The following is a 14052-nucleotide window of genomic DNA, read 5'->3' on the forward strand; positions in this document are numbered from 1 at the left end:
CAGGCAGAAGATGGTCATGAACTATTTGACAATGATGATGTGTCTTGGGAAAGAGTCAAGAGTAATTCTACGGATTGTGACTTTTCAGCATAAAAAGCTGACCAAAATTAGCAGCCCCAGAAACTGCTCCCTCTCCAATATTTTCAAGTTTCTGTAGCTTGTGTTTTTGGTAATTCATCCTGGATATCCACAATAGCCCCTCCAGACCTTTTCTGTTCTATGATCATTTTACCTTCTTTCCTTTGTAATGTACTTCATCTGATGCAAATCTGTGTTCATGCTCTTTTACTCTATCCTTTAATTCCTTGGGTTCCTCTCTCATCCCATGACAACCTTCATAATCAATGAACTGACTTCTCAGTTTTTTAAATCCTCCTCTAGCTGCTATAACATCTCAAAACATTCTCTAGTGGTTCCTCCTTTACCTCTCCCTCTTGTCTTTTCCTTGTGGATATTGTCATAACTGATGGTTATGGTAAAATCCCATCTTTGAGTCCATACTTGATTACAGTCCAATTCAAAGTGAAAATCTTAGTCCTTGACTTTCCTACTGCTTGTTAACAGGTTTTTCTTAGCTCTTCTCCCTAATTTCCTTTATCAACACTAAAAGTGTTACCTTTTGGTTACAATGAAAGTTTCTCTCTAGTTTAATCACAGCTGTACTTTCATTTATAACCTCGCTACAACTCAATTCCCCTACCTAAGTTACTCACTCTCTCAATGACTCGATTTTTGTGGATGCTTTCATGCATGTTTAAAAACATGTATATATTTGTCAATAATATTTCTTAGCTATACAAATAAAAGGATGCCTAAGAGCAGATGCAAAGAAATTACCAAAAGCTGTAAGGAAGAAATGTGTGCAAAATATGTGTGAGAGGATCAGTGTAATGTGTGATGTCCAATAACCTGAAGTTTGTGGAAACCAAGGACAGGTCACCCTGCTGATTAAGGGGAAAATATGAAACATTTTTAATTAACACATAGGCGATATTAATCCAAAGACATTAAAAAATGAGAAACTTTAACATTCAACTGTCGTGAACTATACCTGACTGCATGCGATTGATATTAAGAACATCAAAGACATTCTTAATGGCTGGACCAAGTGTGGATAATCCTGTGGCCTTTATATTCTTCAATTCATTCATAAAGGTGGCTAAGTTTTCCTTCCATCCTGCCTGCAAAATAAGCAGTAAAAAAACTAGTGTTCATAAGCACTGTATAACACACACATTACATATGAGTGCAAAAGCACAACACAGTTTTTGTAAGTTACAGGCTATTCTAAATCATATGCACCAGTTTTTGTTGTAGGAGAGTTGGTAATATTTCACCAATTAGTATGCTTAAAAGTTCGTTCACTATGGAATAAATAACTATATCTAACCCTAATGAAAATTTTAAAAAGAATAGGTGATTTTTTCATTTACAAAGCTCTAACAAAACTCACGTACCACATACTCTTGATACATAAAATACATGGAACAAAATGAAAATAAGTCCAACATTAAGTACTGAGAGCAAGGTTTTACAAGAATCAAGACAAGACTATTTTAGAGTATGTAGTTTAGTATAATGACAAAGCTATCATGAAAAAGTTATGGCCATGATATTACATTTTTTGTTAGCCAAAGCTACCATCTGTGAACACCCAAATATCAAATCTAGTAGCTCATTCAGCAATTAGTCCATATAAAGCTTGTATATACGACAATTCTATTACTCGAAACATGATCAAGAAAAATTACTTTGTAACATACCAATTTCGTTGAATAAAATTATTTACTCAGATAAACACCTCTGATAAAACAACACTTTGACATTATACTTTACTCAACTGAATATGAAAAATATGCTTGCTTTTTCAATATATATATTTTCAAAAACAAAAATACTGTAAACTTTTATCGAGATTAGATAATCAATTTTTTCATTCCAATTTGGGTTATAGTCCCACTAACTATTGGTCACCCATGCAAATCAAAGCCTTCAAATATTACATATAACATACTGATTTGTCATAATAAACTTGTATACCAAAGTTCATGAAGATATCTCAAAGGTTTAATAAGATGTATAATAGAAAAGAAATGCTGCCTTGTGAATACACTTAAAGACACTGGACACTGGAGACTAATACTTGAACTAAAGTTTCTGCCTCATATGCCTTCTCAACAAGTTATATTCATCATTCATGTTTTCTTCTTTTCTTTTCTTTTCTTTTAAACTATTCGCCATTTCCCGCGTTAGCGAGGTAGCGTTAGGAACAGAGGACTGGGCCTTTTTTGGAATATCCTCACCTGGCCCCCTCTGTTCCTTCTTTTGGAAAATTAAAAAAAAAAAAAAAAAAAAAACGAGAGGGGAGGATTTCCAGCCCCCCGCTCCCTCCCCTTTTAGTCGCCTTCTACGACACGCAGGGAATACATGGGAAGTATTCTTAATCTCCTATCCCCAGGGATAATATATATATATATTATATTTTTTTTTATTATACTTTGTCGCTGTCTCCCGCGTTTGCGAGGTAGCGCAAGGAAACAGACGAAAGAAATGGCCCAACCCCCCATACACATGTATATACATACGTCCACACACGCAAATATACATACCTACACAGCTTTCCATGGTTTACCCCAGTCGCTTCACATGCCTTGATTCAATCCACTGACAGCACGTCAACCCCGGTATACCACATTGATCCAATTCACTCTATTCCTAACCCTCATTTCACCCTCCTGCATGTTCAGGCCCCGATCACACAAAATCTTTTTCACTCCATCTTTCCACCTCCAATTTGGTCTCCCACTTCTCCTCATTCCCTCCACCTCCGACACTTATATCCTCTTGGTCAATCTTTCCTCACTCATTCTCTCCATGTGCCCAAACCATTTCAAAACACGCCTCTTCTGCTCTCTCAACCACGCTCTTTTTATTTCCACACATTTCTCTTACCCTTACATTACTTACTCGATCAAACCACCTCACACCACACATTGTCCTCAAACATCTCATTTCCAGCACATCCACCCTCCTGCGCGCAACTCTATCCATAGTCCACGCCTCACAACCATACAACATTGTTGGAACTACTATTCCTTCAAACATGTTTTATGAAGCTAAATCTCAAAGAATTCTCATGGGATGAGCTACAGAGTTCTCATTAGTACAAAACTGCATGCAGTAGACTGTCTTATAATGATGTTTTGGACTGACAAGTCTCTGGAAATATTCAGAAGATTTAAAAGAAGTGGAAGAAACAAGTATAAAACCTAATACCTGGTGCTACCAAAATATGCCTGCTTGTGTTTAAACACAAGCGAAAAGTCACATTTAGCAAAGAATGTGGGAACATCAATGACAAAAAAAAGGAATGCAGTCTCATTGTGGAAGTTCTCACTCCAAAGGATTCCACTGTTTCCCTGCTGATTGGAGCACAGCCTTGAAGCTGCAACAACCCTCAGGTGCAGATCAACTGTACTTGAGGCCTGATGCAAAGTCTATTTGGGAGGGTCCTTTTCCAACTTTTTTATTCACATGTATTCACAATACATAGTGCATTTAAATGATTTACAAATTCAGTACTCAGGCTAATTGAGAAGCAAACACAATAGAACCATCATACAATTTTATTTTGCTTTTAAAACAAAATAGTATAAAACAGACTTTATTATTCTAAGGCCTATAAAACATAAAATTGAACACAGAACATGTCAGTTTATGTACTTCATTATATCTAACCAAGTCAATTTGCCTTTAAACTTTAGGGCTTGTGAAATCTCAAACTGCAGCATCAAAACTAATTTCCTACAAAATGCTGATTTCTCTGTATATAAGAGAGAGCATAATCAGCTGTTCTTGTTTCATTTTTTTGCTGCAGTCCATCTTTTATCTTCTTCAGCTTTGAAAAGCTACAGTCTGAGAGCATGAGACTTAGAAAGATTTGAAACACTATTTCCACATTAACAAAGACATCTTTCAGTCCATGTTGGAAAAGCATTATTTGATCCATGATCAATTAATTCACTCTTAGTCAAGATTTTCTGCCTGTTACAGAAACCATCTTTCCTATCAGCTGCTTTCCTGGTAGATGATGATCATGTCAAGGCCTGCTTTCCTTGTAAACCATCCTCAGTACTTTACATATGCCTGTTAGCTGTCTCATACAACATAAAAAAAAAGTATCAGAACAACTTTATAACTTGTCAAGGTCTCCTTGTAAGGTGATGCAGTCCTGCCCACTTTTCACTTTTCACATGACCTTTGCATCATCTGCAAACATATTCTGGTAGGAATCTATATCTTCGGGCAAGTCATTCACACAAATCAAGAATAGTAATGGTGACCTTGACCAATTTTGAGAAGACTCCTTTAACATTATTCCTTCATTCCATTCCACTTTAATAATCAACCCATCAGAAGAGTTTTCCCCTTATCCCTGCCTGGTGATCTAGCATCATGATCAGTCTCCTGTGTGATGAAGTATCAAATTCTTTCTGGTAATCCAGATACAGAACAATCTACCCAGCCTTCTCTCTTGTTTAAGACAGAGCTCACTCTCTTGTAAAAATCTAAGAAGTTTGTTACACGTGAACTCCCTTCCCTGACTAAAACTGTGGTCTCACACCTAAGTAATTTTTCCAGAGGAAAAGTCATCCATTTGCTTTGTAATTGCATTTTCTAGAACCTTACAAACAAGAATCATAAGTAAAACTGATATGTAGTTCAGTGTCTGTTCCTGGTCTCCTTTCCTATGTATAGGTATGATGTGTGTCCTTTTCAACTCCCTGGGCAATCTATCTCTCTCTTCAGCAATATCAGCATGTCAAAAGGTAAGTCTAGTGTATCTGTATATACCTTCGACACAAGATACTGAAACTTAATCAGGGTCATAAGTCTTGTATGGGTTGAGACCTTTTAGTACTTTGCTGATATCTTTTCTAGATACCTCAAAGTTTCCTGAAAGCCTCCTCTTCACTCCAACTCACTGGTGCAAGGGGCTCTGGTGTCTTCCACTGCGAAAACAATTGAATATCTTATTCAATTCCTCACACATCCTTAAATCACCCTCTGCAATTCTCTCCTCTGAATCCCTTAGTTTGATTTGCTGCTTTTTTACCGACAATCTATTTATGACGAATTTATGGGAAAGTTTTGGATTTTCTATTGCCCTGTCCACAACTTTCTTATTCAAAGTTTCTTTGTTCCTCCTTTCTTATCCTGTCATAATCATTCCTTGCTCTCTTATACTTAGCAACAGCCGGCTGGTTGAAATGTCGACTACATCTTCACCTTTGCACACCTCAAGAGCTCCTTTGCCATCTGACATCATTTACTAAGTCATTCTTCCCTCACTCTCACCATTCCTCAGTAGTTGAGACTAGAGGTACACATGTTCCTTCTTCACTGAAAATCTTACAGAACCTCTCACCATAATGCCCTAGTTCTTGACTACACAACTCCATTTCCAATCTATTTTACCATAAAGATCAATAAGGCCTGTTAGGTTTCCATAATTACATTTTCCATTTAGGGTCTTGCCTCACCTCTGCTCTTTTAAATTCTTCATCTACCACAGAGTCAAACTTGAAAATTACATAATTACTTTTTCCAACTAGTGTATCATATATACTGCTCTCATCATCCAAGCTAGCAGAATAAAAGGTCCAGAAATAATGGTGTATCTATCACTCAAATCCGAGTGCATTCAGTGACATGTTGGTACAAGAATTTTTTCTGTAAACACTAAAAACTAGTGTCTCCACAACTTACTGTCACCGTCAGAATCAAAATTTAGTCTGTCTAGCTCTCTGAAAATGAAATCACCCTATATCAGTACTTTATCAACTCTGAGAAGTGTTTACTGCTTCCTATTCCATCCTGACTGTTTCTTCAATGCTATCACATGGTATATTTCCTCTGGATTGCTGTAATTTTTGAAGGATTATATAATAGTAACACCATTATGCATTTCTTTCCTAAAGTTACTTTTCCCACTGTGTAATGTCTGGATACCATCTTTCACTATTTCCTGTAACTTAAGGATATCTCTTATCAAAAGGGCTAACCCTCCCCCTCATTTGCCTTCTCCTTCCCTCCTTACTATCATGTGTCCCTCTGAGTAGAATCCGTGAAATCTAATCTCTTTTGTTAGCTTTGTTTCCACAACTCCAAAAAATCAGGTGTGTTTTCCCTAATACGATCCCTAAATTCCAGCTCTTTACCAGACCATCCAGGCTGTAGGGGCTTCGTGGACCTGCAAGCTGCGGTTCCCAACAGATTGGTCGAATAATGACACAACCCAGTAGCCAGGGCCCAGCACAGGCTGTGGGGGTAGAAAACCCCAAAAGATTACTTCAGGTAAACTCCAGGTAATGTACACAGACATGGAAACTGTGGGTAGTAAAATACTTTCTGCCCTACTTCACTGAGGCAAACTAAAAATAGCAGCCATCTTGATTTATGAAAAAAAAAGTTTATATCATGTCATGAAGAGCATTATAACAGAACTAATCAAAAACACTGCCATTATCACTTGTTAATGCTAAATACCTATGACATAACCATGATGTCCCACTACCATATTCTTTCATCTTAGCCATCTATGCCAACAGTCTCAAAACTTCACAGGTTTTTGTACAGTTAGTTAAGTTCTTCAGAGGAAGGTCACCTCGGCATATGTGAATGAAGGTTCTACATTACCAACTCTACCACCTGCATGTCATTTTCCCATCATAATGATCTCTTGCATGAAGAAAAACAGGCAAAAGATATGAGAAATACAACCCACCACGCTGAAAACACCAAACACAAGTAGACAAATTGTTTTATTACCTGAAGTTCTATATCCAAACTGTTGTTTTTCCTTAATGCTCAGCTACATTACCAGCAAGCCATCTACCAAACATTATGTCTTTTGCACACTCAAAAATAGGCAAATGTGAGTACTAGCCTCTTATACCATATCATCTGAATTTTCACATCCAACTGTTCCTTCTCCTTACTGCTTTCCTGCAGTACCAACACATGCATGCCGTTTTCCAGACATTATTGTTCTCTTGAATGGGTGTGTGTGTGAGTGTTTATCAACATGTGACAGTATGGCCCTCAAGGGTGTGCAGCTCAGAGAAAAGACAATATTGATAATGCACAGGTCTTTCAAACTACCTGATGTATATTCTTTCCAGAAAAAAAAGCCTAGAAAGCATTATAATGAAAGAGAACTAAACAAAGCAGCACTAACTAAGGTCAGGGTGTATCAATTCATGCAAACTTTTACACACCAATGGTAAAACAAGAAGGCCAGCTACATTATGAATTCTGTTGAGCAATGAAAGGTAAACATGTAAAAGACTTAAATATAATAATCTCTGCTGATCTATAGGGCAGCGAGCAATTCAGAGAATTCATAAGCTTGGTTTCCAGATACAAGTCTAAGGATATCATCCTGACTCTTTACAATATATAAATCCATCCCCACCTTGAATATTATGTTCAGTCTGGTCAGCCTATTTGACAAAAAAAAAAAAAAAAAAAAGACAGAGAACCAAGAAAGTAGAGCAGCAAACAACCAATATGATTCCTGGACTGAAAAACGAATCCTACGAGAGCTGCAAGATGACTTAAACTTATTAAGCCTTAAAGAGAAAATTTTATTAGGTTATTCAAAAAAGATATTCAAAATCATCAATAACTTTGATAATCTAAACAGTTACTTCAGGCTGGATTTGTCTAATTTCACTCACAGAAATGAATACAGAGGTGTGGGCAAACATTTTACTTCAAATGACGTAGAGTATTGCTGCCATATGGAATTATTTCACCAATTACAGTAGTTGAAATCAGCACTATTGTTAAGTTTAAGAAGAGACTTTATGTATACTTTGCTTAAAGTATGCAAATGACTGCTTCTCTACTGGTCAAGTTTACAGAGGTTTCACTTTAAACCATCTGTATGATTTTCTATTCTTACCACACTAATCGCTGCAACTCTATCCTCCACTAACACAAAACACAAATAGCTTCAAAAGTATCCAGTGGTCTGTTGCTGTTTGAATTCCTTTTGCATTCTTTTGTATAAGTCATCAACAGGCCATGTTTCCTTGCAGGCCACTGTTACAGATATCAAAAAAAAATATCAACTGGTCAACTGTTAAGTCAGAATGGTTGTAAGAAGACATGTCACAATTACTAGCATCATACCATAAAAACCAGCAGCAAAAAAGAGAAAAAATAATGGTTATCTACAGAACAGCAAGCTAAATAAAAAAAAAACTAATATATTCACAAAAAAGGTAAACCTTCACTAAGACTATGTTCAATGAAATGACAATAAAAGACTAATGACAGTGGTGACTAAGGTGGTAAAACACAGCCGCAAGACATCATGGATATGGCACAGGAGGTATAGTTTTAGTAGGTGATTACAGCAATAATTTGAATACCTTTGTCACACCACTTTTCAGGACACATCATTATTTTGTTTAATATAAAAATTAAGCATAACCAACATTTTTTTTCCCGTGTGTTTGAATATCTAACTGATTTCATCCATACAGCTCTGACAGTTTTACAGACCTACATGTGTGAAGAGTAAATGAGGGATTTACTCAAACAAAAGACTGTGTATCACATAACCATTTTATGATAAAACTGGCCTACTAAGGTTTATTACAATATCTCCAGCTGCTGTAGTTAAAAACAGGATAATTAAAAGGTGATATAACAGATGACACTATAATATAGTATGCTCCAGAAAGAGCTGAATGTGACAAATCAATTATGATACAGCACATCTCAGCAACTTTAAAGCAATCATTATGACGTGGTTTCCTTACAGAGGCCAAAAATGGACATAGATAACATGATGCTGCACAAACTTTTCTGGAGGATCTGTTCTTAATTACCATACATGAGAATCTTTATGAACAAGGTATAATTCAAATATTATGCATTTAAAGAATAGAGCTGTAGTTTTAGTGTATTACACAAGATAGCTAGAGAATGGTTGTGAGTGAATGAAGCCTTTCTTCGTCTAATCCTGACATTACCTTGCCAACACAGGAAGTGGCAGACAAGTATGAAAAGAAAAAAAGAATAAAGCAGTTTAAAACCAACATTCTATGTGGCTGTTTAGTGATGATGCATTTATACAGAAATTCCAGAGGTAGTGACCATGTGCCAAGTGTTTAAAATTCATCTGACAGGATATGCAAGTGGAGGTGATACCAACAACATAGCATTAGTCACTAAATCAGGAGGCCCATATATAGAACAGGTAAAGAAATGTCTAAGACTGATATCTAAATCTGAACCAAAGAACCATGCACTAATGCCCTTACACATTTCCTGCAGCTGTTTAAGTCTATAAAGTTCTCTATAGTAACATCCCTCCCACTTCCACTTTATGCTTTGTCTTCTAACCACATTCACACTAACTTCACTCAGACACCCTTAAACTTTGCAACACTATCCACATCCCAAACTTCACACCCATCCCAAATGCTACTAATCATCCAGTTGATATACTTTTCAACTGCATATGTACCGATGGGTTGCATCAGTCTCTCTCTACTCCATCAATCAATATCAATCCATCATATCGAATCTGAGTATTCATTCAAAATCCTCACCTTTATGTGCATTGGTGGTTCTTCAAAGGTAAATAGCATATAACGATCTCCGCGACTTTCTGGACTCCGCTGACGCAACTGAAAGGTACAGAAATGAAACTCTGGATTAGGGAAACTAACAGATAATATAAAATCATATGAGCGAGAGAGAGATTACATGACTTTGCTATGCTGGGATAGCATGCACCAAAGTGCTCGTTGCTTGTCCTGTTTCTTAGATGATATCATTTATTGAGAGCAAATGGGAGGAAGAGACACACATACAGAATGGAAAAGGACAAACTTCATGCCTATCTATAAGATGGATGACTGAGAATAGACTGAACTACAGCCAAGTCTCACAAAAGAGTGTGGTATATAAGGTTCTAAATAAGATTATCAAAAGGCAGGAGAATAATTCTACATAGGTGAAATTACCTTGGTGAGACAGTACAATTTCAGTGTAAGGTCATGGTTAATAAAACTCTCAGAGTGCTCGGAGAGAGCGAGTTAAGCCTTAGACAAATGGGAAGACTGGGTGGACTGCTTGTATCTGAAGTGCCAGAAAGTATCTGACAAAGTACTGCAAACTACTTCAATGGATAGATAATTAGCTCGGTAAGAGGGAATATAACAATTACCTTCCTCCTATTTTCAGAATAGCACCATTTAATCTATATAACAAAAAAACCCAAAGAGAGACTCAATATGACTGGCTCTTCATCACTATGCATATTACCAACAGCAGCTCATAATACAAAGAGCACCTCAGAGAACAGCCAGTCTGTGGTCTGGTCATGAGGAACTGCTGCATGTCAGGTTAGTAGATTATAAACAGGAGCAATGCAAAAGGAAACAAGGTGTGGGAAAGACTGCAAGAACTATAGGTTAGGTAAGGCTGGAATCCCCTCTCAACAACCTGCAGTTTTTGGAATAATTAGACATTCCCTAAATAGGTATATTTTCACTGGTAAGCTATTCTCAGGTATATTTTCACTGGTAAGCTATTCTCTTCAGTACTGGAAGCATAAGGTAGGTTCTAAACCCTGCACAATAACTAAGCTTAAATTCTGGCTTCAGCTCCGCTTACCACCACCAGATTTAATATTCTGGATCACTATGGATACCAATGTCCCTGAGGGGATGAAATGGGGAATCCAAATTACCCTAAGTACAATGGTGCAGAGATTCCATGCTTCCTATGGAAATCGGCAAGGAAATGCCATAAAACAGAGAAGTTAAAATCCCAGTAGCATAGCCCCTTAAGAGGGAAAAATGAAAGGACATACTGTACTAGAAAGAAGGCCCACAAAAATGTGGGAGGTTCAGAGCATACAGAAGAGTGTTTGGATACATTATCCCAGACACTTTACTGCCATGACCAATCCAATCCCCAGTGGGAGGTTCCTAGGAAAATAAGGCAACACTAAAACATATACAGTATATGAAAAGATGATAAAAGTGTTGTAATGTTCAAGATTCAGCAGTTTCTGTGTAACTTTTGATTTTCATCACTTCAATATCACTCTTTTTGGTTAGCAAAATGTATGGACTTTCTAACCAACATATTTCAATGCCTCCCTTACTACAACCCACAGTTCAAAAACATAATATAGTCATCACAAGTTACTTTTCAAGGTACTTTCCATACACCATATCATACATTGTGTCTTAGCTGACACTGTTCCCTAATTCAGTTACAATGTCATTGCATGCATTCTTTAATTATCAACATGATCATTGCATGCGTTCTTTAATCATCAACATGATCATTGCATGTGTTCTTTAATTATCAACATGATCAGAATACTGAAACATACACCGCTACTGCAAATGCACAAGACAGCTTATCATACTTATGGTACTTGCCATACCTGCTCTTACAGCAAGTTTAGTTTGGAGTTAGGTGAGGATACCCTAGGTTTATTCATTGAATCTTAACTTATTCCTCTGCTCCAAAGGTCTCCCCTCTATGAATACAGATTTGTAATTCTCAGTTTTCAGTAGCCAGAGAGTCTAACTTTGATTTTTTTGTAGTTGATACACCATGAAGAAAATAAAAATTGTTACTGTAACTTCACCTACAGGTTACTACAAACAGCATAAAGCCTCTGTGGCTCAAAAGATGCTGGAAGCATTAATATATTCTTACAAATAGAATTCGATGCTGAAAGTTGCAATATGTTGTTTAGCCTGTCAAAAGAAAGCAATATAAAACCATCCTTTACAAGCCCTTATTTCTTTTCCTTCACATTTCTGAACATTGATTAAAATAAAAGGAAATTAATTGGCCAGCCTGTATCAATGTCTGTCGCCTCTTCATGTTCAAAGCTTAAATGTTGATAAATGACAACTTTGTTAACAGATTCGTAAGTGCCCTAATTATTTACCTTGTGTTAGTTTTACCGATATATTTGTTTTGACTACTGCATCTCTGTAGTAACCATATTAGTAGTCTGGAGACGACCTGCAGATTCACACACAGCTTTTATATAGTTGATAACAATCTTGAAAGTCAAAGTTGTGAAGTGACAATAGTAAGGCACAACCATCCATGATGAATTAATGCTGATGGGAGATTAAAACTTACAAAAAAAATGGAGACTTTCCTTTCACCAGCATAAAAATATTCTACTTTTTTCTCAAGTATATGCTACAGCCCCTAGAATGAGGTTAACTTTATAATTTCTAGGCTATATTTGCTGGATGGGTAATGTTATCATCTCACGGATGATGACATTACACCCTAGCCATCAGCCACGCTCACACATTCGGATACGGTCTCTTTGAACTCCCTCCTTAATGCAGCAAGTATTTAGCTGGTGTACCTCTAAGAGACCGTATTTATTACTTCAATAGCTCTTCTAAAGCATCCTCTCTTGCGAGAGTTTGCCCAAATCCTTTGAGGCCTCAAAATACTGACGTACGGGACCTCACTATAATCGCCACCACGGCTGTCCTCACCTTCACGAATGTCTCCACGGCGCCTTTCGCTATGTCCAACATTGTAGGTCTAGCCCCTATGAAAGTTCTTTGGTTCATAGAGGCCGAAGTATCGATAAGGAACACTATGATTGTCATTCTGGAACCAGTCACTCAAACTGTCACAGGTATATACAAGGAAAATTTAGCAGTTCATCATTAAGCACAACAGACTCTCGCTCTACACGACAGCGGGCCCACGACTGAAACTGAGGAGTTCTCTTCCTCACCTCAAACAAGCTGTCAGAAATGCCAACATCACACAGCTCAACTCCACATGCAGAGAAAAAAATCTTTGATAGTTCAGATATGTGCACATACTTGATATGAATAATATTACATCATTTGATTACTAATGTAGAGATAATACATGTACTTTTCATCATTTTGCACACGATTCACGAATCCATGCGAAAATTAGTTACGCCAATATTCATCCTATTTGGTGTATAAGGTAAGATACTCGATGGAATGATTGGTTACATTTATATCATGCATATGAAATGATGCACACAATGAGTTACAATATGTACAGAAATGTAATTCATATTCATAACGCCATAAATAAGTCTAGCGAAGTGATATATTGCATACGTAATGTTGGTACTCCCGATGACAATATGTGCCCGATCTCATCATACAGGTATTTGTGGCCTATCTTTCTGAAACTTTTTTTCTTTTGTTAAAATACTGATTTTAAAACTACGATATACAGTCTGTGAAATCGCAAAGGAAGAAATACTAATGTGTCCATGATATCAGAAAAGAAATTAAGCTTGCGTTTCTTTAGTGCTTCATGAAGGTATAGCTAACATTAACTGGCTTCACATTCTCAATCGGTCATGTATAAATCAGTTCCGAGGCGGGTTCCACCTTATAGTAAGCCAGATAGCATATGAAATGAATTATTGTCCAGCACTGACTGAGTAAAGTATGGGCAGGAATCATCGCTGTTTATTATACTCTGCCCTGAGGTTTCTCTTAATTTACTCGTATGAACATGAAATATGTTTTCTTCAAACACATCTTGAAGAAAGAAACAAACTTTTCAACATCCTTTCTCTGGAGGGAATGAGGAAAGGTAGGCGTCCTAAATTCGTCTCTCTCTGCACCTCTCTCTTCTCATGGAATAAATAATGTGCTGATGATCTTAATGGGTACACATGAAGCTAATTCTTTATTCATCTACACTGGGGCTAGTAACTGTGCTCAGCTCTTTGCTATTTGTTTATGATTATGACATTTCATTATGTATCTAGAACAACTGTATTTTTGTACTCTAGCTTGGCCATCAAACAATTTGCATGCATGAGAACCACATTGGACATGGTTATTTGCATGTACTTTATGTATTATCCTCGATGAAATTTATTTACGTACACAAATTGTCTGTGATTATAGACAAAGTAGGTTCATACTCGACTCAACACATAGGGGAATTTCCGAAGCCGTATGGAAAAGG

General features: G+C 36.9%; 1 protein-coding gene across 3 annotated transcripts in view; it reads right to left on the bottom strand.

Annotated features, from left to right (window-relative positions):
• IntS6 (integrator complex subunit 6) overlaps positions 1 to 12835 on the bottom strand; it is a 40300-nt gene extending 27465 nt beyond the window's left edge. Inside the window, exons 1-4 of one of the 3 annotated variants that reach the window (XM_071691199.1) lie at positions 12573 to 12600; positions 9630 to 9707; positions 6222 to 6322; positions 1052 to 1181 (exon numbers count right to left, since the gene is read on the bottom strand). In XM_071691199.1, coding sequence (XP_071547300.1) covers positions 1052 to 1151 — 100 coding nt within the window. In that variant the 5' untranslated portion in view covers positions 1152 to 1181; positions 6222 to 6322; positions 9630 to 9707; positions 12573 to 12600. Of the gene's footprint in view, positions 1 to 1051; positions 1182 to 6221; positions 6323 to 9629; positions 9708 to 12572 lie in introns of all 3 variants that reach the window. The other 2 variants (XM_071691197.1, XM_071691198.1) reach the window with 2 other exon arrangements.
• Positions 12836 to 14052: the final 1217 nt, after the last annotated feature.

Source organism: Panulirus ornatus, chromosome 50 (assembly GCF_036320965.1).
Source record: "Panulirus ornatus isolate Po-2019 chromosome 50, ASM3632096v1, whole genome shotgun sequence".
Lineage (NCBI taxonomy): Eukaryota > Metazoa > Arthropoda > Malacostraca > Decapoda > Palinuridae > Panulirus > Panulirus ornatus.